Genomic DNA, 27,669 nt, shown 5'->3' with positions numbered 1-27,669 from the left:
CCAGTATTGCAATGCCCTAGCAGCTCACCCATAATTTCTTTCTGGGTTCTTGTCTTGTGAATTTGAACAGTGAAATTCGTGGACAAGGAAAAGTGAGTGTAAAAGATTTGTTCAAGTGAGAACAGATATACCTCCTGGAGGGCAAGGGGGGACCCACTAGGAATCGCCTCTTAAGGGTACTAATCTAGAGGCTTATATAGCTACTGGGTATAGGCATCTATTGGTTATGCTAATCAGGAATTGGAAAAGTACCAAGACTACTGATTAGCCCTTGAGTCTGTAGCCTATACTCAGGTCTGTCTTGCCTCCCTTTCCCCACTATCCCTGGATGAAAGAGTTGGTTGGAATGTTTGGTTTCCTTCTATAGATTAATTTCACAGATGGCTTTAGAGAAACCTTAATGGAATCCCGTTCTTCTATTGTCTATTTACTATCTATCCTATCATCTTATCCAGTACCATTCCTCTTGGCTAAATTCTTAGGAATTCTGGGTTACATGGCAGGGTAGTGGGTTTTTTTTTTTCCTTTCTTTTCTTCCTATCATGGGGCTCCCTCTAGTTGCTTTCACACTGCCTGCAGCCTGCACAGGGTGGTTTGGGAGCACAGAGGGGGGACTAGTGGACAAGTGGGGTGGAGGAGCCGGCCTGAATCCTCCACATTTCAGGTCTTCACACTGTCCCAGCTGCCCGTCTCCCTGACCTGCACAAGCTGCAGCCTCCTTCCAGTTTGTACCTACTCTGCAGCAGCAACCAAGTCTGGTTCTCTCCTGGAGAAAAGTGGACCCTGTCACTCCCTCATCTTCATGGAGTGCCAAGCCACTTGGGATAAAGGCCCAAGTCATTTATTTGGCCCCCAAGGCCCAGCCTACCCTCCTCCCAACCTCTCTCCCACTTTGTCCCTGTCTGGGCTTAGGGCTCCAAGAAACCCCTTTCCTCAGGCATCCATTTGGAGGCTTACTTTTTCATGAGAATGGCCCTTCTCAAGCCAGGATGGCTGGTCTGTCCAGTGAGAGCAGGATCCTGGTGGGGAGGCCTGGGAGACTGTTACGGTTTGGGTATGAGGTGTCCTGCAAAAGCTCATACATGAGACAATGCAAGAAGGTTTGGAGGAGAAATGATTAGGTTAGAGCCTCAACCTATTCACTGAATTCATCCCTGAAGGGATTAACTTAGTGGGAACTGGATACAGGTTGGGGTGTGGCTGGAGGAAGTGGTTCATTGGGGGCGTGGCCATGGGGTGTATATTTTGTATCTGGAGAGTGAAGTCTCTCTGCTTCTGATCATCAGATGAGCTGCTTTCCCCTGCCGTACTCTTATGCCATGATGTTCTGTCTCAAGACCTTGAGTCTGGAGGAATGGAGCCAGCCTTCTATGGACCAAGACCTTTACAACTGTGAGCCCTCAAACTTTACCTCCTCTACAGTTGTCCTGGTTGTGTCCTTTAGTCACAACAGTGAAAAAGCTAACTAAAACAGGGGTCTTGGTGGAGACTGTGGCTTCAGGGTTTAGCTGGAGTCTGACTCAGGTCCCAAGGTCCCAGAAAAGTAGCTGGTCATCTCTGAGTGAAGTACCCCCAGTGTCCCCTTCATGCCCAAGTTCAGCCCATATTTCCAGCCCAGTTTAGGCCCTGAGGTGATGATGACATTCCCCCCAACCCCTCTTTAGTGAACTTCAAATGAGGATCAGCATTAAACGCCAATGTAAGAGCAAGGAAGTCCAACAAACTTATTTTTCTCACAATGACCACTTGGATGCTTTAAAAAAATATAAAATGAGAATATTAATGTGAACAAAATGTATGCATTCGTTTGTTTTCCAATCTCTTATTTTCCTCTGGCCCCTTTGGCTGGTCAGTGTTGACAAACACCAGTGTCACTGGTGTATCTGGTCCCCTAAACTCTCTGTGCCTTGGCCCAAGAGTGATCCCAGGGAGCCCTGGGTCTCAGGTCTCTCCCTCTGTACCATAACGTCCAGTAACTTTTTGTTAAGTGAACCAAAGAATGTTTACATCAACTTCGAGTTTTAAAATTCATTTAAGGAGAAAATTCTTTTCCAAGAAGAGGAGGTTGTTAAAATGGAAAAGAAAACCATTCTAGAAAGCAGACCAGGAAGACAGTCCAAGTGTTTTGCTGTAAAATACACTTCCATTTCTGAAACGGGAATCTCCTTCATGACGCTGGTGGAGGAGCAGCTGGAGGGCCCTTCTTGCCAAAGTGTTTTCTTTGAAGACATAAATCGATAAAAGCAAACAGTGCTGCCACACCCATGAGGGCCTGGAAAACAAAAGGATCCTCAGAACATTGCAAAAAAAACATCCTGTTTTGTAATTCATCCACTGATGCCAGTTAACATACCCCCTTGTCCACTCAAACTTCCACACTGATGAGTTCAATCCTCCCCCTCCCCTGTCCTTAAGTCTCTTTTTCTCTTTAGAACCAACCAGGCTAGGTGGTGGTGCGGGCCTGTAATCCCAGCTGCTCAGGAGGCTGAGGCAGGAGGATCACAAGTTCAAAGCCAGCCTCAGCAAAAGCCAGGTGCTAAGCAACTCAGTGAGACCCTGTCTCTCAATAAAATACAAGATAGGGCTGGGGATGTGGCTCAGTGGTCGAGTTTCCCTGAGTTCAATCCCCAATACAAAAAAAAAAAAAAGTATTAGAACCAACCAGATGGGACCATTTGCTTTGGGGTCAGCAGCTTCAAGAAGGAAGCCATTAACTTGGGTCAGCTCCCTGAGCATCATTAACCAAATGGCTTTTTCACTGGAAATATTTACCAATGTTAGTTTTAAACTTGGCTTTCATCTCAATCATTTTTTTGTGTGTGTGTGTGTGAAAATGAGCTCTTTCCTTAAATAAGGAAAACACCCCAATCACTCAAGACTCACCACACCAACGACGTACTCCACTGGCATTGTTTCTCGACTGTTTACAGCAAAGAATATGCCGCCCACAAGGAACCCGAAGCAGCACAGGTCGTTGAGGAGGTCCTGAGAGTGGGAGAGAGAGTTAGCCTCTGAAGGGCCAATCCCCAGCAGCAGCTGACCCAGCAGAGCTTCCTGTTTTTCAAACTCCTGATTTTTAAAACCTATATATAACATATTAAAAGGTATGTGTGGCCCAGGCTAGGTGGACATACCAGTGCCTCCCAGCTGGGGTCTTTAAATAGGGGATTCAAAGTCCAGGCTTAACTGCCCTGGGCTAGAGCCTGGGGAGACACACAACTGCCACCAGCCATCTCCTCTATAAAATCACACATCTGGTCCCCCCACCACACATACAACTTCCTGGTGTTCCTTCTGAGGACTGCCTGGCGTGCTCTTTCTGCTCTCAGGGCCTGCACTCTGGAGCAGGGGTGAGCTGCATTGCTAGCAGGAGGCCCCTCACTGGGAGCCTGGAAGCTCCCTCTTCAGCCCTGCCCCTGCCTTTCTTCCTATATCCCCTGCCCTCTTTAAGGCAGGAAGGCTGCCTCCTTTGTAGACCTTTCCCTCCATTCCTGCAGCTTCAGTCTTGCCCTTGCCATCTTCTTGCCTCCCTGGCCCTACTAATAAAGCTTCTTTGAGTTGGCCAAATGATGACCATTTTCAGACCAGCCTCCCCTTCTAATGCTCCTGGGATGAGAGCCTGGGACAAAAACGTGCTTGCCCATGAGAGGCTGCCAATCCTGCAATGTTTGGCTACACCACTTCCCCCTGGGTTTCCATCATGCCATCTTTTGCTGGTTGTCCTTTCCTGGCCACCACACATCTCAGGTCTTTTGTTTTGAATTTGAAACATTTCAAATGCATAGAAAATAATACAACATCCCACCTCCACCAGATCACCAAGCCCTGAAATTTCATAGATATTAACATCTTGCAATATTTGCTTCACGATCTCTTAAAAACACGGAAGAGACCTTAACTTTACAGAATGAGCTACCACCTCATCCTCCCATCCCTCTTCCTGTCCCTCCGTCTCCCAGAAACTGATATGCACTTTTCCTGAGTTTGAATATTCCTACATATTATATATTCATAAACAATATATTTTGTGTTTCAAAAGTTTAAATAAAGGTAGCATATTTTCTGACACTTGTTTTTTATTTAATTATTTTTGTTACTGAGGATTAACTCAGGGGCACTCAACCACTGAGCCACATCCCCAGCCCTATTTTGTATTGTATTTAGAGACAGGGTCTCACTGAGTTGTTTAGTATCCTGCCATTGCTGAGGCTGGCTTTGAACTCACAATCCTCCTACCTCAGCCTCTTGAACTGCTGGGATTACCATGCCCAGCCGACACTTGCTTTTTAAAGTTTTTAAGATTCAACCATATTGAGAAACATATTTATCACTGTCAGCTGATGTAGTTTACTGTAGGAATGAACCAATAGAGAGTTTGTTTCTACCTTTTAAAAAATCCTTCTTCCAAACTCTGCTGCAATGATAATCCCCCTTGTCTGTGCACCCCACCTACCCTTGCCAACCTCCTTAGCTAGGTTTTACCAAGCTTTGTCTCTGAAGTGCTAGTGGCATTTACACTTGCACCAGCCATGAGTAACAGCTCCTGTCTCCCATGTCCTTTCCAACACCCAGGATCATCTGGATTATTAATATATTTGCCAATCTGATAAATTGAAATGGTGCCTCCATGCTATTTTAATTTTGATGCCTTTGGTCACTAATGAATATTAAAATAATATTAAAAAAACACAGGTTTTAGGTATGTGGACCTCCTCTTCACATCCCTTGTCCTATTCTATTTGTATATGGTTTGTTTTAAAATTTTTATGTCTTCTGTTGTAAAGTTTTAATTTTAAGGGATACATAGTCTGTCCCTCTCTCTTCCTCTCTCCTGCAGTACTCCCAGGAAACTTGATGACTATTCTGTTCAACAGTTTTGTAATGCCACCTCTGTCACATATCAAGCCACCATATAATGGAGTCTAAGTTCTCTTTTCTATTTCTATATTACTCTGCTCAGGCTGCCATAAGAAAATACCACAGACTGGGTGGCCTAAAAAGCAGACATTTATTTTCTTATAGCTCTAGAGGCTAGAAGTCCCTGATTAAGGTGCTAAAATTGGTTTCTGGCAAAGGCTCTTTCTGGCTGGAGATGACTTTTTCCCTATGTCTTCATATAACCTTTCTTCACTAAATGTGTGTGCATGGAGATGGAGAGAGAGAGAGAGAGAGATATCAATCTGATGTCTCTACTTACAAGTATATGAATCCTATGGGACCAGGGTCCCTACCTTATCACTTTTAATCTTAATTACTTCCTTAGAGGCCCCATCTCGAAGTATAGCCACACTAGGAATTAGGTCCTTGGTCCTTGGCATATGAATTTGGAGAGGACACAAAAATTTGGGCTCTAACAATCCTATTAGATTTTTTTATCAGTCCCTGAGCTAGGAAATCTGAGGTCTTGTTGGGCAAATCCATCCCTTATAATTCTTTTAATTCCTCCCTAAGAGTTTTAGAATTGCCTGGTAAAGTTCCATGAAAATTCCTATTAAGTTCTGAATTGAATTGTCATCTCTATGATAGCAACTCTTCACACCTGTGAATGTGATGTATTTCTCCATTTATCTAGGTTTATCTTTGATGATGCATTAATAAAAATTTTATAATGTTTACGTAAGTCACTTACTTTTTGGCAGGTTCATTTATTTATTTGGTGGTACTGGGGATTGAATCCAGGGGTGCTCTTTGCTCTACCACTGAGCTACATCCTCAGCCTATTTATTTATGAATGAGATGGGCCTTGAACTTGTGATCCTCCTGCCTCTGCCTCCCAAGTTCCTGGGATTACAGGTGTGTGCTGCCACACCCGTCCCACAAGGATTATTATTGTCTTCATGTTATAGATGAGGAAACAGGCTGAGTAGATGCCCAGCAGTTAGGGGACTGCTTTGGGCTCACAGCCTTCTGAACTAAACATCCTTCATGGGAATACTCACAGGAGGTGTAAGGCTGCTTTAGAAGTGATATTTTAAAGAAATTCTCATTTTATCTTATTAACTTACAAGTTGGTTGATTTTATTCTTTGAATTCTGCAATGATCTTCCCAGTGTATGCCAGCAAACGCGTTAGGAGGAAGAGCTGGTTGTTACATCTTTGCTTCCTTCAAAAACAGTGAAGCTTTTGACTGGCAATAAGAGTCCCCTCCCTACACCACCCACCCCAACACACACAGCTTGGTTGGGGGGAGCATTTTCTGCCTAGCTTTCCCCCACCTGCCTAGCTGCCCCTGCCTGGACCGCATCTAGGTCCTGAGCAGGAGCAAGCGAAGTGAGGCTGTTCTCTTCAGTCACTTTCCAGTTGCTAAAAAAGACATAGGAAGGGCACACCAACCCGGCCTTTCCCACTGTCCCTCACTTACAGAAACTGGCCACAAGATGAAAACCAGGTATCTTTGGATGGCAAAGGTGTATATGATAATGAAGAAGAAAAAGATGAACACCTCCAAGGTGATGATGAGAGTCAAGGCAGGATGCGCCGTGGCTACGTTGAAGTACGCCAGTGCTATGAACAGGCAGATCTGCGTGGAAAAAATATACATGAGCAGCTGCAGAGGGCTGTCCCTGACTCCCGAGCCCCTGCGAGGACCCCAGCAGCCAGCTCTTCCTCCTCCCCATCCCTGATCTTAGAACCACGGTCCGTCTCACCACACTTATTAACTTGACCACTGCGTGCCCTGAGCGCCAGAACTCTTTGTTGCTCCTTTTCAATTCCCATTTGTAGCGGGTAAATCCGGTCCTGGTGCCCACTTCATCCGCGGGCTCTGGCTTCTTGGCTTTATCAGCCATCTTTGGCAGGGGGCCCTCGCCTTCTCGCGGCCTGCTAACCTCTCCTGCAGTCCGTGGCCAGGTCGGACCTGTTGGAGAGTCTGGTGCTACTGACCTCTCAGGGCGCCCCCAGCTTAGCTAACTGCCTTCATCAGCGAAAACCAACGCCTGCGCCCTCTCCGCGCGCGCCCGCCTGCCTCACCGCGTGGCCCTGCACAGGTCGCACCCACTCGGCGGCGGCCGCATCCGCCCACCCTCCACGCAGGAGCCTCCACTGGGTCCCACTTCAGGGAGGAACTTTCCTCCTAGCGAGACTTTGCCAGGCAGCCCCAGGTCTGTGGGCGCCGCTCGCTGGTGCCTAGGGGCCCTGGTAGGCAGGAACCCTGGGGCCACGCCCCTCCCCGCAGCCTCCGGGGCTGGGGGCTCCGCCGGCGCAATACCGTGCACAGGACTTTCACACAAGGCAACACGAAGAGGCAGAAGTGCCTCCGACTTAGCAGTCCTGATTTTATGTTCACATGGAGGCCGGATTGGATGACAGTGTGTGAGCTCTGGAGTAGCACCGAGGGAGTGGTTACACACAGACACAAACGGGTGGATCCGCGAAGGTGCTGGCACGACCTTCAGCTCGCTTGGGGCGTGGGTTTCTGGGCTTTGGGAAGCACGAATTTGACTTTGGCAGCCTTTTTCATGGCAGTCCTCATCTCCTTGGTGACCACCAATGCATCGATGAGGCACACGATTGCCGCTACCAGACAGAAGACCTGTCAGACACAAGACCACAGGAGGGAAGGGAAAGTTGGGTTACTTTTGCAGCTCAGCGCCAACCTCTCAAGGCTCTCCCAACCTCAGGGCAGGAGCTGTTGAGAGGGGTCTCCTGTAACCTCCATCCTCCCATACCCTTTCGCTGCCTGCCCTGCCTTTCTTCCAGATGGGGATGTTGGAAATGGTGATTTTGCTGCCAGAGTGTAACACTCCCGCCCCCATCCCCCCACCTTTACAACTTTCATGCCTTGAGGCATCAGGAAAGCACGGGGGAAACTCTTGCAGGGGTGGGGGTGGGGTGGGGTGGGACTTCTGAGAAGGTCTCAGTGGAAAGAATTCTTGATCTGTTTGCAAGAGCAAAATGGAGTGCCCAAGGGACCCAACTGGGAAGAACAGAATCCAGGCACTAGACTGAAATCTCCTGAATGTGGTGAGGCCAAACCTCTGAGAGAAGAGTCAGACTTGAGGTTGCCCCCCATGCAGAGTCTGGTGAGAAAAAGGCTTGAAACTCAGAAAAACCCACTTGCAGTGGTCATGGGATAAATGGAACGTGAACAAGGCTGGAGCAAGGAGGAGCGTGTGTGTGTGTGTGTGTGTGTGTGTGTGTGTGTGTGTGTGTGTGTGTGTGTTGGGCTACTGATTAGTCAACAATGGTAGGAACCCCTGCAAGACTTAGTCGCTGAGTTAGTAGATGGGGACCAGGGCAATAGAACTGGGTGTTTATTTTCATGATCACTTGATTACTTGATCCCTGGATGCTTAATGAAGTTTACTTGGTAGGTCTTGCCTCTGCTAATGTGTGAGCTCCCCAGGGTGACAGGGCCCTACTATCAGCACTGAGCTGCGGTTTCACATAATCCAGTGGTATTGACAAATTTTTTATTGATGGTGGAATAAATTCAAAGAATTTAAACTCTTTCCTTCTCCTCGGGATTAATTTCTGTCCCCATTGTTTAACTCCTTGAACCAAAGTCCCACCCACCCCCATCTTCCAAGCCTTTAGGAGCCATTTCTTGTGTTCTCTCATATGATGTGGGTTTGAGTCCCAGTTTGTCCCAGTCTTGTGACCCAGGGCAAGGTATTGAACTTTGTAAAGATGAAGTCAGAACATGCCTAGCCTGGTGCATGACACCCACTGGCACTTGAGCACGAGGCAGGAGTGCCTTCCTGAAGGGGCTGGGTTACTCAACTTTTGACAATGTGCTACAATCTCTCTTTTCATCTGTTTCTAAAATATAATTCTCTAGCCCAGAAAAGTCAGTCTTACTTATAGGCAAAAAAATCTTGTAATATTTCAAAAGTGGTGTATATGATTCTCAAGAGGGGTTCTGCAAATTCTTGGTGGTTTTATTGGTGTTTATTTGAAAAATGCATATTAGAATTGTGATTTTCATGAGCTTACAGTTTGTGTAACTTTATATCATCTGAAGAAGTCACTGCAAATAACAAGGCGTGGCAGTGGGGATTTTATTCTGTTAATTGCATAATGATAGTCTGCCAGTTTCCTTTTTTCAGAGTCTTAGAATACCCATCTCAAATGGAGTCTACTTACCCCTCCAATATAAAATAATGGCCTTCTTTCCTTTTCTTGCCCTGTCACAATGGCAACTACTAAAAGGAATACAGTTGAAATGATACTGTTGATAAGATCCTGTAATGCAAGTTAAAAATGGTCAACTTTTTATGAAAATGGAATTTCATAAAATATTTAAATTGGTCAATTACACATCTAAGAATGATGCCTTTTATACACTTTCCCTTTGAGATTAAAAAGAACCATCAGAGCATAATTCTTATATTTTCTAGAGACATGAATTTATGTAATATTTTGTCTTGTTTAGGGACTTTCCAGAGATGGGTTCCTTTTGGAACACCATTAAAAAATCCACCACTACCAACAACTTAAAGTGCATAGGAAAGTGAGCATTAAAAACCTAATGGGGATTGTAGCTCAGTGGCAAAGTGCTTGCCTAGCATGTGTGAGGCACTGGGTTCAATCCTCAGCACCACATAAAAATTAACAAATAAAATAAAGGCATTCTGTCCATCTACAACTATTAAAAAAAAAAAACCTAATTGTCTGGGGCTGGGGTTGTGACTCAGCGGTAGAGGGCTCACCTAGCATGTGCAAGCCAATGGGTCTGATCCAAAGCACTACATATAAATAAATAAATAAATAATAAAGTTATTGTGTCCAACCACAACTAAAAAAAAAATATTAAAAAAAAAAAAACTAATGGTCTAGGGGCTAGCCCAAATTGGCACTGCCTCAATATGATTTTCTGAAGTCTTATAATATAGTATGCTATTTATAACACATTTGTTTTAATGTAAAAATAATATTGGAGGAGAAGTATAATTTTAGATTATCACTTTACTGACTGGATTCCACTCCTAAATCTTCAATGCTTTTTAAGTTTACATGCTCTGAGAATGTGTGAACTCCTCTAAGGACCAGGACTGATTTTCTGGAGTGAATGGCTTTGATGCTGACTTTGCGCTTTCCTGAGAGGTGACCAGAATTGTCTGCCCCCACATCTGCAGGTTCTTTGAGGATTTTTTTTTTTTTTTTTTTTTTGTACCAGGGATTGAACTCAGGGACACCCGACCACTGAGCCACATCTCCAGCCCTATTTTTTATTTTACTGAGAGACAGGGTCTCACTGAGTTGCTAGGCCTTGCTGTTGTTGAGGCTGGCTTTGACCTCCTCTCTCAGCCTCCTCAGCCACTAGGATTACAGGCCTGCACCACCATTCTGGGCTTCGAGGCTTTATTCTGGATTTCAGTATTGAGTTCTTGAACTGATAGTTCAACCTACCTCTTTGTATGCTGAAAGAAAGGGTGAGGATGAACAAACTCCAGGTGTTCTTCCTATTGAGGTTGGTGAGCCAGGGCAGTGTGAGCAGATGTTGCACTTCCATGGCTAAGTAACACCAGCCAGTGGCACGCGTGTGTGAGTAGGGGCCAAAGCCTGGGGTGCTAGAATCACCCGATGGCCCAGATACCTAATTTGAATATTTGAAATATGGATGGCCTGAATGGCAATAGAGCATTCTAGTGCTCAAACAGAAGACAGGAGCCCTGCCATTTGGTGTATGGGATCAGGATGTTACGAATGAAGCTCATCAGTGTGCCAAGCATTTTCCAGTCATTTTCTCACTTAACCATCAAAAAGCAGCCTCCAAAGTCAATAATATTATGACCCCCATTTTACAGTAAACATAAAGGAGGCTTAGAGAAGATTATTAAGTTGCCTAATATTAAATAACAGAACTCAGCTCACTGTTGCCTCTGATCAGAGACCTAAACTAAAAGTGTAGTATCGTATCTAATTTTTTTTTTTTTTTGATAACAGGGATTGAACCCAGAGGAGCTTAAACACTGAGCCACAATCACAGCCCTTTTCAATTTTTATTTTGAGACATGGTCTTGCTAAGTAGCTTAGGCCTCACTAAGTTGTTGAGGCTGGCCTCTTAATTTATAATCCTCCTGTTTCAGTCTCCCGGGTCACTGGGATTACAGGCATGTGCCACCATGACTGGTTTTAATCCACTTTTGACATTTTCTGTGGAATGGGTCTGGGAGGTCAAAATGTATGGAACAAATAAGTTGAGAGAGTTTTTGTTGCTGAACTCTTCTGGCCTGTCATTTCTTATGTGTGACTTGGAGCAAGTTTTGTCTCCCCTCTGCCAATTTGATAATTTAATATGGGAATCATCATTGGATTGATCTGAGGATTAAATGGAATAACGAATCTGAAAACATCTGATAATAGGACTCTAGTAGGTAGTGGGAGTGCATCAGAATATGGATTCCTGACATCTGCCCCCCAAATGTTCACAGTAGTAAACTTTCTTCCTATTGAGGTTGGTGAGCCAGGACCTCTATCATGGAACATGACTTGCCTCTGGAAAGAGCAAGTCCCGGTAGGGTTCTGCAGGCTAAGTGAGAAGTCTGCCTACAGTGGGTAGGCCTAATTGAAGCAGGCACAGAGTTGACAGCGGTGCAGAAGGCTTAGCACTTGAGGGCTGTGTTAACCAAAATGTTCAAAGATGCAAATGAGAACGCTTACAACTAAGAAGCAGAGTGTGAACTTTTAAAAATCCCAATGAACCAGCCATGGTCCAGGATCATTAAGAATTTGGATGAAAGCACATTAATAATGATATAATAGTAATATAAAATAAACCAGCCACAGACTAGGCCCAGCTAATCTTTGACTCCGTGTCCTATCTCCTCAGTAGACGACTGGACACAATAATTTGCTCTGGTCCCTGCTCACAAAGAAGTACTGTCCTGAACTGTCTCTCACAACTCCGAGTCGCCTTGTAGCTTGCTACTGTAGCTCATGTTTATTGAGCACTTACTATGTGTCATGCATTGTGCCAAGTTGTCAATATGTGTTTTCATTTGATTCTCACAACAACTCTTATTATCCCCAATTTAAAGATGGGTAAGCAACTTGCCCAAGGATGGCTGAGCCAGCCAGTAGCTAGGACCCTCAGCAGTTTGACTCCAGTGCCCAAGGCCACCTTATCAACCATCTTCCTCCCTTTGCCTTAGACACAGACCACCTTATTGGCCTCATATGGACAGACAGACAGATGTGTTCTGCCTGATGGCTGGGCTACGATTGCAGCTGGACCCAGCCACGTGCTGCAGGACTTCAGGTTTCCCTGGCTGCTGTCCTTACTCATTATCTTTTTCATTTTCCCCCAAATATCCTATTGACTCAAATGGTGTCCTCTGACTACAATGAGAAGTAGGTTTACTACTTGACTATTATTTTCCAGATGAATCTCCCAGATCAGCCTCTGAGATATACAAAATTGCATAAAATTGTAACTAGGAAAGAAAAAATATGCTTTAATATTGAATGCTTATTTTTAAAAATCACTGAATATCAGAAACAAATTTAAACACTTATAATTTGTTTTACAAAATGTGGAATTTGCAATAGGAATTTACAAACAATAACAATAACTTACGGCAACTTTTGTTGGTTTCATTTACTCCCAGAGTTCTCCAAACACATGACAGAAGCTGACCAGAAATCACCAAAATTGTTGTTTTACAATAAACTTATTTGAAGGGACATTCTACTTTAAATTTATTTTTTTTTCTGTTACAGGGGATTGAACCCAGGGGCACTCTACAACCCAGCTACATTCCCAGGCTGTTTTATTTTTAATTTTGAGATAGGTTCTTACTGAATTGCTGAGTGTCTCACTAAGTTACTAAGGGTAACCTTGAACTTGTGATCTTCCCATCTTAGCCTCCTGAGTCATGGGGATTACAGGCATATACAACCAGGCCCTGCTGAAGGGGACATTCTAAAGTGGATGCTGTTTCTTATAAATGGGAAGATGTTGCAGATAGTTTTGGAATCATCACTTCTATAGGGCTTTAATTTATGTTGATTATATTCTTTTTTTAAAAAAAGAATTGCTTTCTATTGGCAAAAACATCTCCTTGACTGGAACTCAGTTTTTCTGACCATCCTGAGTAATACTTTTGACAGCAGAGAAATGTTTAAAAAAGGGCTACTCGGAAGACAATACTTTTGTTGGCTATATTGGCAGATGACCAGAGACCATGATAGGTAAAGTTGATAACCCTCAAAATGATACCTCCCCATGGTGTCAGGGTCCCTGGCACAGACTTATTAAAAAATGCAGATAAACTCAGACTTAGTGTGAGACTGTCCAGAAGGTGGTCCTGGCAAAATGTAATCCCAGAGTCCACAGATCTCAGCAGACCACCTGTATCTGAATTCAGTATTGAAGCTGCCCCGCTGAGGATCTAAAGCCCTGATGTGTTAGACTTTCGGTCTTCCTGGTGGGGACCTTTATCCTCAGTCCTTTGCCAGATAAGAATGAGAACAGGGAAACAAGGAACTCTACCCTGGTATTAGAAATCACCACTTACCCTAATCCTACCTCCTGGGAATGAAACTATTTTCCTGGGAAAGAAAGGCTGAAAGGAAGTGGCAACCACGAGTATTGGGTGACTCTTGTTGGCCGATGAGCCCGTGCAGAGCCCAGAAAACCGTTCCAGTATGAAGCAGGTTGAGGGTTCTGTGGCTTCCTGTACTGATCTCGTGGCAAGATCCCAAGTGATTCCTGCAGCTTAAGGTCAACCCATTTCCAAGTCCACCTAAGTACCAAGTCATCACCTTCTAGCACCAACACCCCTCACTACACCAGCACTTTACCTGCTGGGCCAAGGCCTCCCTATTATTACCAAGCGGTAGCTACCTGTCCCCTGAGAAATGGGTATGTACAAATATTACATCTCATGGAATCCAAAAGGGAAGATTAGAAAGGAAGAGACCAGATAGGAGAGTTTGGGTCCTTTTTTGATGGGTCTTTAAGCACTCCCAAATCAGTCAGATCACTTACCCTCTAACCAACTGCGTGCTTGCTCAGTACACACGAGATGAGTTAGTGGAGCATCAGAACTGGGCCATCTTCTTGGTAAGACAGTTGCTCCACTCTGAAGCTTTTGAGAGCTCACCAGGCATATCTATATGCTATGACCCTAGCCTGTGCCTTAGAGAAGAGTAGCAAGAAAAAGGCAGGGGCTCTGAATCAAAATCTGGACTCTCATAGCCATCTTCAAAGAAAGGAGGATTCTCGTACTCTAGACAGATGAGGCAAGGGGACCTGGCTTTACTGAAGTTGATCCAAGACTGTGATTCTATGAGCGCTGATGTGAGCTCCCTGTGATCACTGTGAGGAGACATGACACGGTTCACCCCCAGAGACCCTACCTCTATCTGGCCTGTCTGGGATACTTCCTGAATGTTGGCCCCGGACCCTGATGTCTCATGACCCTCTCCAGCTCTCCAAATTATTTTTAATAGGCAAGGTCTCCCTAAGTTGCCCAGGCTGGCCATGAATAGCTCTCCTGTTTTGTGGCAGTAGATTAGGCTGAGTGAATCCTTTTCTCGGTGGGCTCTGGTCCTCCTGACTACAGCTGACAGTGCAGGGTAATCGATTCACCTTTGGCTCCACGTTTCAAGAAAAACATGAGGAAACAGGAGAAGATACAGAGAGAGAATTTAGAGAATCTGAGGATGAGGGGAAAATACAGTCTCATGGAGTTCCTTGCCTTAAGGAGGCGTTAGGCAGGATGGAGCTAGAGAAACCATCAAGTCTGGGAAGAGTCTGGGCTTTAGAGACAGACAGCCCTGGGCTTTAAAGTGAGTTTCAACGCACCCACACATGACCTTGGGCAACTCCATGTCTTTAATTTTCTCATCTATTAAATGGGGGTGGGGGGTGACCACATCCTCACTGGGTTGTTGTGAGAATTAAATAAGGCAATATAGGAAGAAGTATCTGGCACATGGTATGTGCTCAAAAATGGTTACTTTACCTTCCCTTCTTGACAATTTCCATGGACAGAGATTTTAGTTTCCCCTCAGAAACCTCTCCATGGTTATAGCTCTCCATAACTAAGGGTCTTCCAATGTCCAAATAAAGTTGCTCATATTTTGCTTTGTCTGCTTCCTGTTGCTTGGTACTCTGTGGGACAGAGTAAGCTCAGCAGCCTTTTCAGAAAACCCCTCATGCATTTGAAGAAAATATTTGAGTTTTAGTTCAACAGCAACCAATCCTACTTTAAGGTCAGAACAATGTGCTATGAGGAAGTGAGGTGTGGGCTCCAAGCCAGGATTGTTCACTGTGCACGATGGAGTGACAAAAGCCTCCAACCACCTGATGGGTGGATTGGGTTGGTCTTCTTTTTTGGAACAGCTCATATTGATGTGTACTTTGTGTCAACTACTGTGCCAGCTCTACACACATTGAAATGTTATAGGAACACTGTGAGGTAGTTACTTTCATCACACTTTCTGCTTCTGCATCTCTTAGATGGGGAATCGGAGGCTAAAGATCACATAGCTATTGGAGGTGAAAGATCACATAGCTATTAAGGGGGCAAGTTTAGGAACAGGATCCACGACTACCTCTGGACATTGATCCATTGACGACACCTAGACCTGCCTCTGCAGTCTGAGACCCAACTAACTAGCTTCAGGAATTTTTCAGTCGGTAAAGAACATGAGTCTGGGAAGAACAACCGAAGGAGTGCGTGCAGAGTGACCTTTTCTGGATAACTCCCCACTTGGCAAGTGTGAACCTCTAACACCCTCAGAAAGATTGATTCCTGTGATCTTGCAGGGTTTTCTGAAGGACTTTCTACAATTCTGCCATGTTCACAAGCAGTGGGTGAGCAGTGTGTTTACCTACTGAATGTGCTACTTAAATTTTTCATTTAGGACGAGCTCCAAAGCACCATGTGTTTGGTATGTTAACGAGATGGGTTTTATACTCTGAAAGTAGGCGTGGGTGGCGTTGGCTTTCCTGTGGCAGAGGAGTCCCAAGAACCTTTCTGCGCACTAGGCTGGTTTCTCCTCTGGGACCAGGGCAACACCCTCACTGTCGTAGCTCTGCTAATGTCCTTGTCTAGAGAGAAAGCTCTGTTGTTTTTGCCTTGAGGAGGGCCTTTACTCTCGGGGCCGAGGGCAAAGCTTATGCTTGAATTATGAAAATGAACACTTACAAATAAAGGCCAATGTAAAAAGACCAGCAAGTGATGAAGGGTTACCACATATACTAGAATGAAAACAAGGACGATGCAGGCTTCCTGAATTGTGATTGCTATATATGTCTCGTGGGCTTTGCCGGAGACAAAACAGGCGATTGCTACTATGAGGAGAATCTGAAATGAAAGAAACAGAATTTCTTTAAATGCACATGCCATTTAAAAACAACAACAACAACAACAAAAATAGTCAGAACGTCAGCCTGAGGGGCTGGGGTTGTGGCTCAGTGGTAGAGCATTCTCCTAGCACATGTGAGGTCCTGGGTTCGAACCTCAGCACCATATAAAAATAAATAAAATAAAAGTATTGTGTCCAACTACAATTAAAAAATAAATATTAAAGAAAAAATCATGCAAGTCTGATCATATGGCAATTGCCTGTATTGTTTTGCACATACATTTTTTTGGAAAAATTCTTATATTTTTAAGAAATGAAAATAATCAAAATGAACACAAGATAGAAAGGTTAAAAAAAGAGGTCAATTTCTTTCTCCTCCTCTACCCAACCCTAGTTTCTCTCTCTCTTTTTTTGATTACTATTTTATTATTTTCCATATTTTTTTATTTGTGCATTATAGTTGTACATCATGGTGAGATTTGTTGTTACATCCTCATACATTCACGTAACATAACAATATAACTTGGCCAATATCATTCCTCAGTATTTCCCATTCCCCTCCTCTCCTCCCTCCGCCTGGTCCCTTTCCTCTACTTTTCTGGTCTCACTTCAATTTTCATGAGATCCCTCTGCCCTTTCTTTCCCGTTTTCTTCTCTAGCTTCCACATAATGAGAGAAAACATACAACCCTTGGCTTTCTTTGAATTTGGCTTATTTTGCTTAATATAAGGGTCTAACGTTCTATCCATTTTCCTGCAAATGACATAATTTCATTCTTCTTTATGGCTGCTAGAACTCCACTGTGTAGATATACTACATTCATCCATTGACGGATACCTACACTGGCTCCATAGTTTGGTTATTGTGAATTGTGCTGCTTTAAACATGGGTATGCATGTATTGCCACAGTATGATGGCTTTAACTTTTTAGGATAAATACCAAGGAGTAGTATTATAGCTGGGTTACATGGTGGTTCCATTCCTCATACTTTGAGGAACCTCCATACTGATTTTCATAGTAGTTGTATGATTTTATAATTCCAAAAACCACATGAAAGTTTCCTTCTTCTCCATGTCCTCTCCACCATTTATTATTGTTGTATTCCGATGGTTGCCATTCTAACTGGAGTGAGATGAAATCTCAGTGTAATTTTGATATGCATTGCCCTAATTGCTAATGAACATTTTTTATATATTTGTTGGCCATTTGTATTTCTTCTTTTGAGAAGTATCTGTTTAGTTCATTTGCCCATATATTAATTGGGTTTTTTGGAAATTTTCTTTTGGTTCTTTATATATCCTGGATATTAATTCTCTGTCAGAAGAGTAGCTAGCAAATAATTTTTCCCGTTCTATCTTCACATTCTTCATTGTTTTCTTTGCTCTGTGGAAGCTTTTAAATTTGAAGCCATCCGTTTATTAAATCTTGGCATTATTTCCTGAGCTTTTGGGGTCTTATAGAGAAGTTCTTTTCCTATGCTTGTCTGTTAGAGTGTTGACCCTATGTTTTCTTCTAGGAGTTGCATTGTTTCTGGTCTGATTCCTAGATCTTTGATCTACTTCAAGCTGATTTCTACATATGGATAATGTTTTGCTGCTGTGAGCAAAAGCCCTGATGAGAACAATTCTAGAGAAGGAAAAGTTTATTTGGATCACAGTTTCAGAGGTCTTAGTCCATAGATGGCTGACTCTATTGCCCTGTGCGTGAGGTGAGGTAGAACATCATGGTGGAAGGGTATGAAGGGGGAAAGTAGCTCAGGACATGACCATCAGGAAGAAGAGAGAAAGGGGGTGGAGTCCACTTGCCTAGAGACAAAATACAACCCCTAAAGCCAAGCTTCCAATGACTGACCTCCTCTAGCCACCCCCTACCTGTCCATAGTTACCACCAATTAATCCCTATCAGTGGATTAATGCACTGATTAGGTTAAGTCTCTCATAACCTAATCATTTCACCTCTAAACGTTCTTAAATTGTCTCATATATGAGCTTTTGGGGGACACCTCATATTTATTGTTTTTTTGCTTCTGGGTATCAGGAATTTAACTCAGGGGCACTTGACCACCGAGCCACATCCCCAGCCCTATTTTGTATTTTATTTAGAGACAGTGTTTCACTGAGTTGCTTGGTGCTTCCCTGTTGCTGAGGCTGGCTTTGAATCTGAGATCCTCCTGCTTCAGACTTCCCAGCTGCTGGGATTACAGACACATGCTACTGTGCCCAACTGGCACCTTATATTTAAACCATCACAGATAACCAGTTTCCCTAGCACTGTTAGTTAAAAAGTTTGTCTTTTCTCCAATGTATGTTTTTGGCAACTTTGTCAAGGATCAGATGACCATATCTGTGTGGGTTTGTCTCCGTGTCTTCTATTTTGTAATATTGGTCTATGTGTCTGTTTTCATGATAGCACCATGCAGTTTTTGTTATTATAACTCTGGAGTATAATTTGAAGAAAGGCATTGGGATGCCTCCAGCATTCCTTTTTTTTTTTTCCCTTAGAATTGCTATTCTGGGCCTTTTATTCTTCCAAATGAATTTTAGAACTGTTTTTTTCCCCCTAGTTGTAGGAATAATGTCATTGGTGTTTTGATGCAATTGAATTGAATCTGTATATTGCTTTTGGTAGTATGACCATTTTAACAATATTAATTTTACCTATCCATGAACCCAGATCTTTTCGTCTTCTTGTGTCTTCTTTGATTTCTTTCTTTAATGTTCTGTAGTTTTCATCAAAGAGGTCTTTCACCTTTTTGATTAGATTTATTCCTAGGTACTTTAATTGTTGGAGGCGAGGCCATGGTACATGGAATTGTTTTTCTGATTTCTTTGTTCTCCATTTAGAATGATGTTGGCCTGGGGCTTAGTATAGATAGCTTTTACAGTGTTGAGATATGTTATCCCTAGATGTTTTAAACATGGAGTGGTGCTGTATTTTGTTGAATGCTTTTTCTGCATCTATTGAGATGATCATATGATTCTTATCTTTAAGTCCATTGACGTGATGAATTACATTTATTGATTTCCATATGTTGAATCAACCTTGCATCCCTGAGACGAACCTCACTGATTGTGGTGCCTGATCTTTTTGATATGTTTTTGTATTTGATTTGCCAGAATTTTATTGAGAATTTTTGTATCTATGTTCATTAGAGATACTGGTCTGAAGTTTTCTTTCTTTGATGTGTCTTTATCTGGTTTTGGAATCAGGGTGATATTGGCCCCATAGAATGAGTTTGAAAGTGTTCCCTCTTTTTCTATTTTATGAAATTATTTGAGGAGTATTGGTATTAGTTCTTCTTTGAAGGTCTTGTGTAACTCAGCTGTGTATCTATCTGGGCTTTTCTTGGTTGGTAGGCTTTTGAAGGTATCTTCTATTTCATTGCTTGAAATTGATCTGTTTAACTTGTGTATAATCATCCTGGTTCAGTTTGGGCAGGTCATATGACTCTAGAAATTTGTTGATGCCTTTGATATTTTCTATTTTGTTGGAGTACAAATTTTCAAAATAATTTATAAGTATCTCTGAATTTCTGTAGTGTCCGTTATGATATTTCCTTTTCCCTCACAGATGTTAGTAATTTGAGTTTTCTTTCTCCTTCTCTTCATTAGCATGGCTAAAGGTTTATCAATTTTATTTATTTTTTTCAAAGAACCAACTTTTTGTTTTGTCAATTTTTTCAATTGTTTCTTTTGTTTCAATTTCATTGATTTCAGCTCTGATTTTAATTATTTCCTGTCTTCTACTTCTTTTGGTGTTGATCTGTTCTTTTTCCAGGACTTTGAGATGTAATATTAAGTCATTTATTTGTTGACTTTTTCTTCTTTTAAGGAATGAACTCCATGCAATGAACTTTCCTCTTAGTACTGCCCTCATAGTGTCCCAGAGATTTTGGGACATCTTGTTGATATATGGTTCCCTTAAGCAGTATGAAATGTCCTTCTTTATTCCTTTTGATTAACTTTGGCTTGAAGTCTACTTTATTTGGTATGAGGATGGAAACCCCTGCTTGTTTCTGCTGTACATGTGAGTGATATGTTCTTTCCCAACCTTTCACCTTCAGTCTATGGATGTCTTTTCCTATAATATGAGTCTCTTGAAGGCAGCATATTGTTGGGTCTATTTTTTTCTTAATCCGTTCTGCCATTCTATGTCTTTTGATTGGTGATTTTAGGCCATTAACATTCATAGTTATTATTAAGTCATGATTTGTTTTCCTGGACACATTTGTTTATTTTTGGTATTTAACTTGACTTGGTTTCTCCTTTGATTAGTATTTTCCTTTAATACCTCCCTTTGCTGATTTTGATTGTTGTTTTTTGTTTCCTCCTGGTGGAATATTTTGCTGAGGATGTTCTGTAATGAAGGATTTCTTGTTGTAAATTCTTTTAACTTTTGTTTATCATGGAAGGTTTTTATTTTGTCATCAAATATAAAGCTTAATTTTGCTAGATATAAGATTCTTGTTTGGCATCCATTTTCTTGTAGAACTTGGTATATGTTGTTCCAGGATCATCTTCTTCTTCTTTTTTAACCTTTATTTTATTTATTTATTTTTATGTGGTTCTGTGGATCAAATCCAGTGCCTTGCACGTGGTAGGTGAGCACTCTACCACTGAGCCACAACCCCAGCCCTGTTCCAGGATCTTCTAGCTTTCAGGGTCTGGGTTGAAAAATCTGCAGATATCCTAATTGGTTTCCCTCCTATATATAATCTGATTGCTTTTTCTTGTGTCTTTTAAAATTTGCTCCTTATTCTGTGTGCTAGGCATTTTCATTATAATGTGTCTTGGTGTGGATCTGTTTGATTTTGTATATTTAGTGTCCCGTAAGCCTCTTGTATTTGATTTTCCAATTTATTCTTCATGTTTGGAAAAATTTCTGATATTATTTCATTGAATAGATTGTTGATTCCTTTGGTTTGGAATTCTATGCCTTCCCCTATCCCAATGATTCTTAAGTTTGGTCTTTTTATGTTATCCCATAATGCTTGAATGTTCTGATCATGTTTCTTACCATCTTCACTGTGTGGTCAACATTCTTTTCAAGATTATATATTTTGTCTCATTGTCTGAGGTCCTGTCTTCCAAGTGATCTAATCTGTTGGTGATGCATTCTGTTGACATTTTAATTTGGTGTATTGTTTCTTTCATTTTAAGGATTTCTGTTTTGTTTGTTTTCAGATCCTCTATCTCCTTATTGAGGTAATCTTTTGCTTCCTGTATTTGCTTATGTAGCTCTTTACTGAAATAATCTTTTGCTGCCTGTATTATTTCTCTTATAGCACACTTTAATTTAGAAAACATAATTATGTACATTCTGAACTCCTTCTCTGTCATTTCTTCTGTTATGCTGGCCATGGATTCTAATAATGTATTATCTTGGTTTGTTTGAGGGGCACTTTCTTCCCTTTTTTATTTCATGTTATTTGTGTGTCTTCCCTTCTAGCACTGCAGATCCGAGGCCTTACCATTTTTACCCTGTAGGCTTAAAGTGTCTCTGCAGGTTTCCCAAACTTCTCCTTTTATGGGGAGAACAATGTGAACAGATCTCAATACAAACAATATACAACCTTAAACCAAATAGCTGCTATTTTAAGATGTTTACGGTTTTGTCTCAATATACGGAAATGGCAAGTTCAATTATTAACTACAATATAAACAGTAGGTTTGCAAAAGGGTCTATAGTTTCTAATGGGGGACAAAGAACTGGGAGTGGGGTGTAGGATGAGATGTTGAGGGGGTAGGAGGTGAGGATATAGAGTTATTAGATCTTAGAACGTGTGATAGAAGAATTTAAAAAGTTGGTTAGTAGCAGGAGAAGAGAGAGAAAGTGATTTGGGGGGATACAAGTAAGTGGGAAGACAGTAGAGTACAACAAACAAACAAATATAAATATTAAGAAAAATAAAAAATGTAAAAATAGGAGATAAAAGAATATAGAACACCAGTGTAATATACTATTCAAACATCCCAGTCCTTAGTAGCCTAATTCATGAAAAATACTTGGTTTCACAAATGTTGGGGGTGTGAGGATGGGATGAGAGAGAGAGAGAGAGAGAGAGAGAGAGAGAGAGAGAGAGAGAGAGAGAGAGAGAGAGAGAGAGAGAGAGAGAGAGAGAGAGAGAGAGAGAGAGAGAGAGAGAGAGAGAGAGAGAGAGAGAGAGAACTTTCCAAGGAAAATACAAGGATTGTTTTTGTTGGAGATCAGAATCTTTCCAGCTTCCCTTGTTATCCAATAGGTGGGGTTGTCTGTGGTTTGCTGGTATCTCCACCCTCAGGATAGTGAGGGTTATTAGAGTGGGAGGGTTGGTTTTAGGTGCAGGGCTCCTGGAGGTGGGGTATAATACTTGCTGGTCCCTGATAGGAGACTGCACTCAAGGATCTCCTTTGGGGCCCACTTGTGTGATATGGGTGCCTGGTCTTATTTCTTTATATTGCCTGTAGACTTCACAATTCCTGGTCTCTAATTTAGTCTCTAAACTCACTCACCCCTTCCCTTTCTACTTCCTAGTCAGGAACCTTTCTCTCCAGAGTTGTTGTGGGCTGCACTCTGGGGGCTGCACACCTGTCATGGAAAGCTGTTTTCTATTGGGTAGTTCAGTACCCGGTTTTGTGACCTGGTTTTGCAAGCTACGGATTGGCCACATAGCTGCAGGCACTGTGCTGGGTTAGTGGCTGCCAGGGAGTGGGGGGAGTTGGGGACATTTGGTACCCTGATAGTGTTTCTAAGCCTTGGCTGGTGTTCCAAGTTGGGAGTTGCCCCAACTAAAGATGGCGATAAAGGTGTCCCAAGATGGAGACAGCTACTTTCAGCAATGGGGTGCCATGTGTGGTGGGGTTTGGTGGTGGCATTGAGCAGTGTGTTCAGAGATGTAGCTCTATGGCATGCAGTATTGTGGCTGGCATCTGTCACCTGCCCCAGTGCAATGTCCCCAGGTGCAGGCTACCATGTGTAGGGGACTGTGGGGGTGGTTGCAATGCCCCAAGATGGAGGTGACTGGAGGAGCCCCACGTTGGTAGATGGAGGTCCACATGGGAGTGGTGTCTGGAATTCCTGCATGAGTACTAACGCCGGGGTCCTACTTGAACACCTGAAGGACCTGCGTGGACGAGTGGTTGGGAGTCCTGTGCTGACACTGAGGCCTGGATATCTGTGCCAGAGCAGCTGTCAGGGGTCCTCTAATAACTCGCAGAGATACAGTATTCCCACTACTTGAATCCCAGGTCTCGGAGACACAGATTGCAGCCTCCCTCTAGCCCGCCATCTTGGATTCCCCCACAATCCTAATATTTTATTAAGGATGCTTACATCTAAGTTCATCAGGGATATTGTTCTGTAGTATTCTTTCCTTGATGTGGCCTTATCTGGTTTTGGCATGAGTGTGATATTGGCTTCATACAATAAATTTGAAAGTGTTCCACTCCTTTCTATTTCATGGAATCATTTGAGGACTAGTGGCATTAGTTCTTCTATAAAGGTCTGGTAGAATTCAGATGAGAATCCAGCTGAATTCTTGGGCTTTTCTTTGGTCCTGGGCTTTTCTTTGTTGAAAGACTTTCTATTACTGCTTCTCTGTCATTGCCAATTGCCATTGGTCTGCTCAGGTTTTCTATGTCCTCTTGATTTAATTTGGGTAGGTTGTATATGTCTAAAAAGGGTATCCATTTCTTCTAGGTTTTCCAATTTATTGGTGTATAAGTTTTCAAAATAGTTCCTAATAATTCTCTGGATTTCTGTGATGTCTGTGGTGGTTCCTCCTTTTTCATTTCTAATTTTATTGAGTCTTCTTTTTCTTTTGGTTAATTTGGCTAAGGTTTTATTAATCTCATTTATCTTTTGAAAGAACAAACCCTTTCATTTTGTTGATTTTTTTTTATTCTCAATTTCATTAATTTTGGCTCTGATTTTATTCTCTTCCTTCTACTGGTTTTGGAATTGGTTTATTCTTCTTTTTCATGGGCCTTGAGATGCATCATTAGTTTGTTTATTTGGAATCTTTCTGATTTTCTTATGTGAACACTCATAGCAATAAACTTTCCTTTAAAAACCACCTTTATAGTGTCCCACAGGTTCCAGTTTGTTGTGTCACTATTCTTGTTCCATTCTAAGAACTTTTACATTTCTCCCCTAATTTCTTCTATCACTTGTTCATCATTCAAAGTGATTTTTCAATTTCCATGTGTTTATATAGTTTTTGTAGGGATTTTTTGTGTTGGTTTCTAATTTCATTCTATTATGATTCAATAAGATGCAAGGAATTATGTCTACTTGTATTTGCTAACAGTTCCTTTGTGACCTAAAATATGATCTATTTTGGGGAAGGCTCCATGGAGCACTGAGAAGAAAGTGTATTTAGATGTTTGATAAAATATTCTATCCATATCTGTTAAGTCCATTTGATTTACAATATTTTTCAGGTCCAAAGAGGCTTTACTAAGTTTATGTTTAGATGACCTATCAGTGAGAAAGGTGTGTTGAAATCACCTATTATCATTGTAGTAGTGGGGTTTAGCTGAGTCTTTGAATAGTGTCTTTTTTTATATAATTAGGTTTACCAACGTTTGGGGCATAATTATTTGCTAGCATTATATTTTCTTGTTAGATTATTCCCTTTTCCCATATAAAGTTACCTTCTTTGTCTCTTACTGATTCATTTTGGCTTATGTCTGCTTTTTTGAATACAGAGTAGCTACTTTGCATAATATATTAATTTCTATCCTTTCACTTTTGGCCTATGGCTGTCTTTGCCTGTAAAGTATGTCTCTTGCAAATAAGATAGTTAGATTTTGTTTTTCCAATCATTCTGCCAGTCTATGTCTTTTAACTGGTAAGTTGAGACCATTTATGTTCATGTTATTATAGAGAAGTGTTTATTAGTTCCTGCTAATATTTGATTTATTTCTAATGTTTAATGTGGTCCTGTTTCTCATTTGCTTAATTACCCTTAAAATGAGATTTGTTCATTTATGAGCTCTGGAGCTTGTTTTTGAATTCTTCTCTGTGAAATATTTCTTTAGGCATTTTCTGCAGTGCTGACTCAGTCGATATGCATTCATTTTGTTTCTGCTTATCTAGGAAGGTTTTTTTTTTTTCTTTTTTCACCTTTGATTCTGGAAGATAGCTCTGTTAGATACACTAATCTTGGCTGACTGCTATTTTCTTTTTGTAATTCTGTTTGACTTGTTTAAATTTGACCTGTGACATTTTCTCTCAAGGCTTTTGAAATTCTATCTTTGTTTGGTATGTTAACCATTTTAATTATAATGTGTTGTGGAGTGATTCATTTTTGATCTTGTCTATTTGGGGTTCCTGTATCTGAATGTCCATCCTTTTCTCAAGTTTTGGAAAATTTTCTGTTTTTATTTCCCTGAGGAGGTTACCCATTCCATTAACCTGCATCTTACAACCCTCTTCAACTCCAGTGATTCTTATATTTGGTCTCTTAAGTTGTTCTGAAGTTCTTGTATAATCTAGTCATGGTTATTTATTTTCTTTAATAGTGTCTGAATGATCAAGGCAAGCCATCTTTGTCTTCTAGGTCTGAGATTCTTTCTTCAGAATGATCTATTCTCTGAGAGAGACTTTTAACTGCTTTGTATTCATTTCTTTATTGAATCTCTCATTGATGACCTCTATTGAATTCCTTATTTTTCTGTGTTCTCTTGGAATTCATTGATCATTTTTATAATCACTTTTGAATTCTTTAGCTGATATTTCATCCATTCAAACTATTTGAAGTAGCTGATAAATTACAAATTTAGGGTGGTGTCATGCTACCTTGTTTTTTCATATTTTTTTGTATTCCTGTGTTGGGTTTATGCATCTGTTGGGATGGATTTTTCTTCCACTCTATGTGTAGATCTTTTTAGGGCACATCTTTCTTTTGCCAAAGTGTCCTAGAGTGGTCTAGGTTGAAACATTTCATAGGTGTGGTATTCACAGTCTTTGTGTTAATTTTCTTTGTGTTTTTTTCCCCTGTGGGAGTAGATATCCATGTGTGGGACCTGAGGCCATTCCTACTTGGGTCTGGGTCACTAGGGGATTTTATTTCTTCAATTTCTTGTATTAAAGTATAGCTGAAGTTTGAGAGTGGTTAATTTGTATGTGGAGCAAGGTGCATTGTCTTTTGGCTGGGTTTAGTTTAGCAGGAGAGTTTCTACCCTGAGAATGGGTAGTTTTCCTGTAAATTACCAGCACCTCACAGAAAAGGGGGAAACAAACAATAGTAACAATGGATGCAAACAGTATACAACATCAAAATAAATATCTGGTATGCACTATGACATTCACAACACTAATTGCCACAAAACCAGGAATGGTGGTGTCAGCAATTGCCAATAGCAAACACAAATATGGTGAACTAGATCTAGCATTAAAGTAAACAACAGGTGTCATCTCTGTCATGCACAATGCTAGTAACTGCAAAAATATGAGTGGTGGGGATGTAAGTTACATATCAAATCGTTCTAAAGGATGGTAAAAAATCAGTTAAGAGAAAAGAATATGTGGTAGGGCTTATAAGGAAGTTTAGAATGTTCATAATATGAAGAGTGAGAATGCAGAAGAGATGCTAAAAGGGTTGGCTTTAAAAAAAGAGGATAAAAACAGGAAAAGCAAAGGGAGAGAGAAAGAGAGAACAAGACAATTTGGTTGTTAGTGGAAGAAGGAGAGAAAGAGAAACAAAGAGAAACAAAAACAAGATCAACAAATCAAAACCCTAACCCTCAAAAGACAAGGAAAAATAACTCTCATAAAAAATGCTAAGAAGAAGAAAAAAGAAATACGTATGTGTATCTACAAACTAATCAGTGTGGCAAGAACACTAAAAATAAATATTAATGACCATTAATGAAAAATGAAAGAATTCTTCACTGAGGTTGTCAAAACAGTAGACAAGGATGGATGGTTGCTGCTTATGCCCGATTATCCTTCTTTCCATTTCTTCTTGCACTATGGGGGGAAAGAGAGACAGAGACAGAGACAGAGACATGCAAGGGCTAGAGTTTAACCCCTTCCTCTTTTTGTGTTGCTTGCTCATCGAGCTGCCAGGTGGAGTGGCCTAAAACCCAAGTTGATTGAAACAGCTCTCAGCTTCCCTTCTCACTAGCATAAGGCGGGATGGTTTGGGAAATACTGCTGATTGCAGTTTTGTCTGGACATATCAGCTCAATTCACTCCTAGGGAGAGGCTGCGGCTGAGTTCTGTGAGGGGGGTTCCAGGACTGGGACTTAGGTCTGACCAGGACTTAGGAGCTTTGGTGGGTGTTATCTGCTCTGGAGAAATTCCATCAACACACCTCTAGGGCCTGGAAGATGCTGATCTCTGCCGGGAGTGTGAGGCTCAGGAGCCTCCAAAGAATTCTCCTCGGGGCAGGAAGCAGTCTTCCACAGCTCATACACTCTGCT

General features: G+C 41.7%; 2 protein-coding genes across 2 annotated transcripts in view; both read right to left on the bottom strand.

Annotated features, from left to right (window-relative positions):
* Positions 1 to 1,746: 1,746 nt before the first annotated feature.
* On the bottom strand, positions 1,747 to 7,183 carry Cmtm2 (CKLF like MARVEL transmembrane domain containing 2). Its single transcript, XM_005318489.3, has 4 exons — positions 6,648 to 7,183; positions 6,362 to 6,520; positions 2,884 to 2,985; positions 1,747 to 2,272 (listed from the first exon to the last, which is right to left on the bottom strand). The coding sequence occupies exons 1-4, from the start codon at positions 6,786 to 6,788 to the stop codon at positions 2,168 to 2,170; spliced, it is 507 nt and encodes a 168-aa protein (XP_005318546.1). The 5' UTR covers positions 6,789 to 7,183; the 3' UTR covers positions 1,747 to 2,167.
* Positions 7,184 to 7,283: 100 nt separating this feature from the next.
* LOC101959769 (uncharacterized) overlaps positions 7,284 to 27,669 on the bottom strand; it is a 38,140-nt gene continuing 17,754 nt past the window's right edge. Inside the window, exons 3-4 of the mRNA XM_040279343.2 lie at positions 9,085 to 9,183; positions 7,284 to 7,531 (exon numbers count right to left, since the gene is read on the bottom strand). Of these exons, the coding sequence (XP_040135277.1) occupies positions 7,391 to 7,531; positions 9,085 to 9,183 (240 nt within the window). The 3' untranslated portion in view covers positions 7,284 to 7,390. The remainder of the gene's footprint in view (positions 7,532 to 9,084; positions 9,184 to 27,669) is intronic.

Source organism: Ictidomys tridecemlineatus, chromosome 15 (assembly GCF_052094955.1).
Source record: "Ictidomys tridecemlineatus isolate mIctTri1 chromosome 15, mIctTri1.hap1, whole genome shotgun sequence".
Lineage (NCBI taxonomy): Eukaryota > Metazoa > Chordata > Mammalia > Rodentia > Sciuridae > Ictidomys > Ictidomys tridecemlineatus.
The sequence above is the reverse complement of the archived record's forward strand: the minus strand, read 5'-3'. Positions and strand labels throughout refer to the sequence as shown.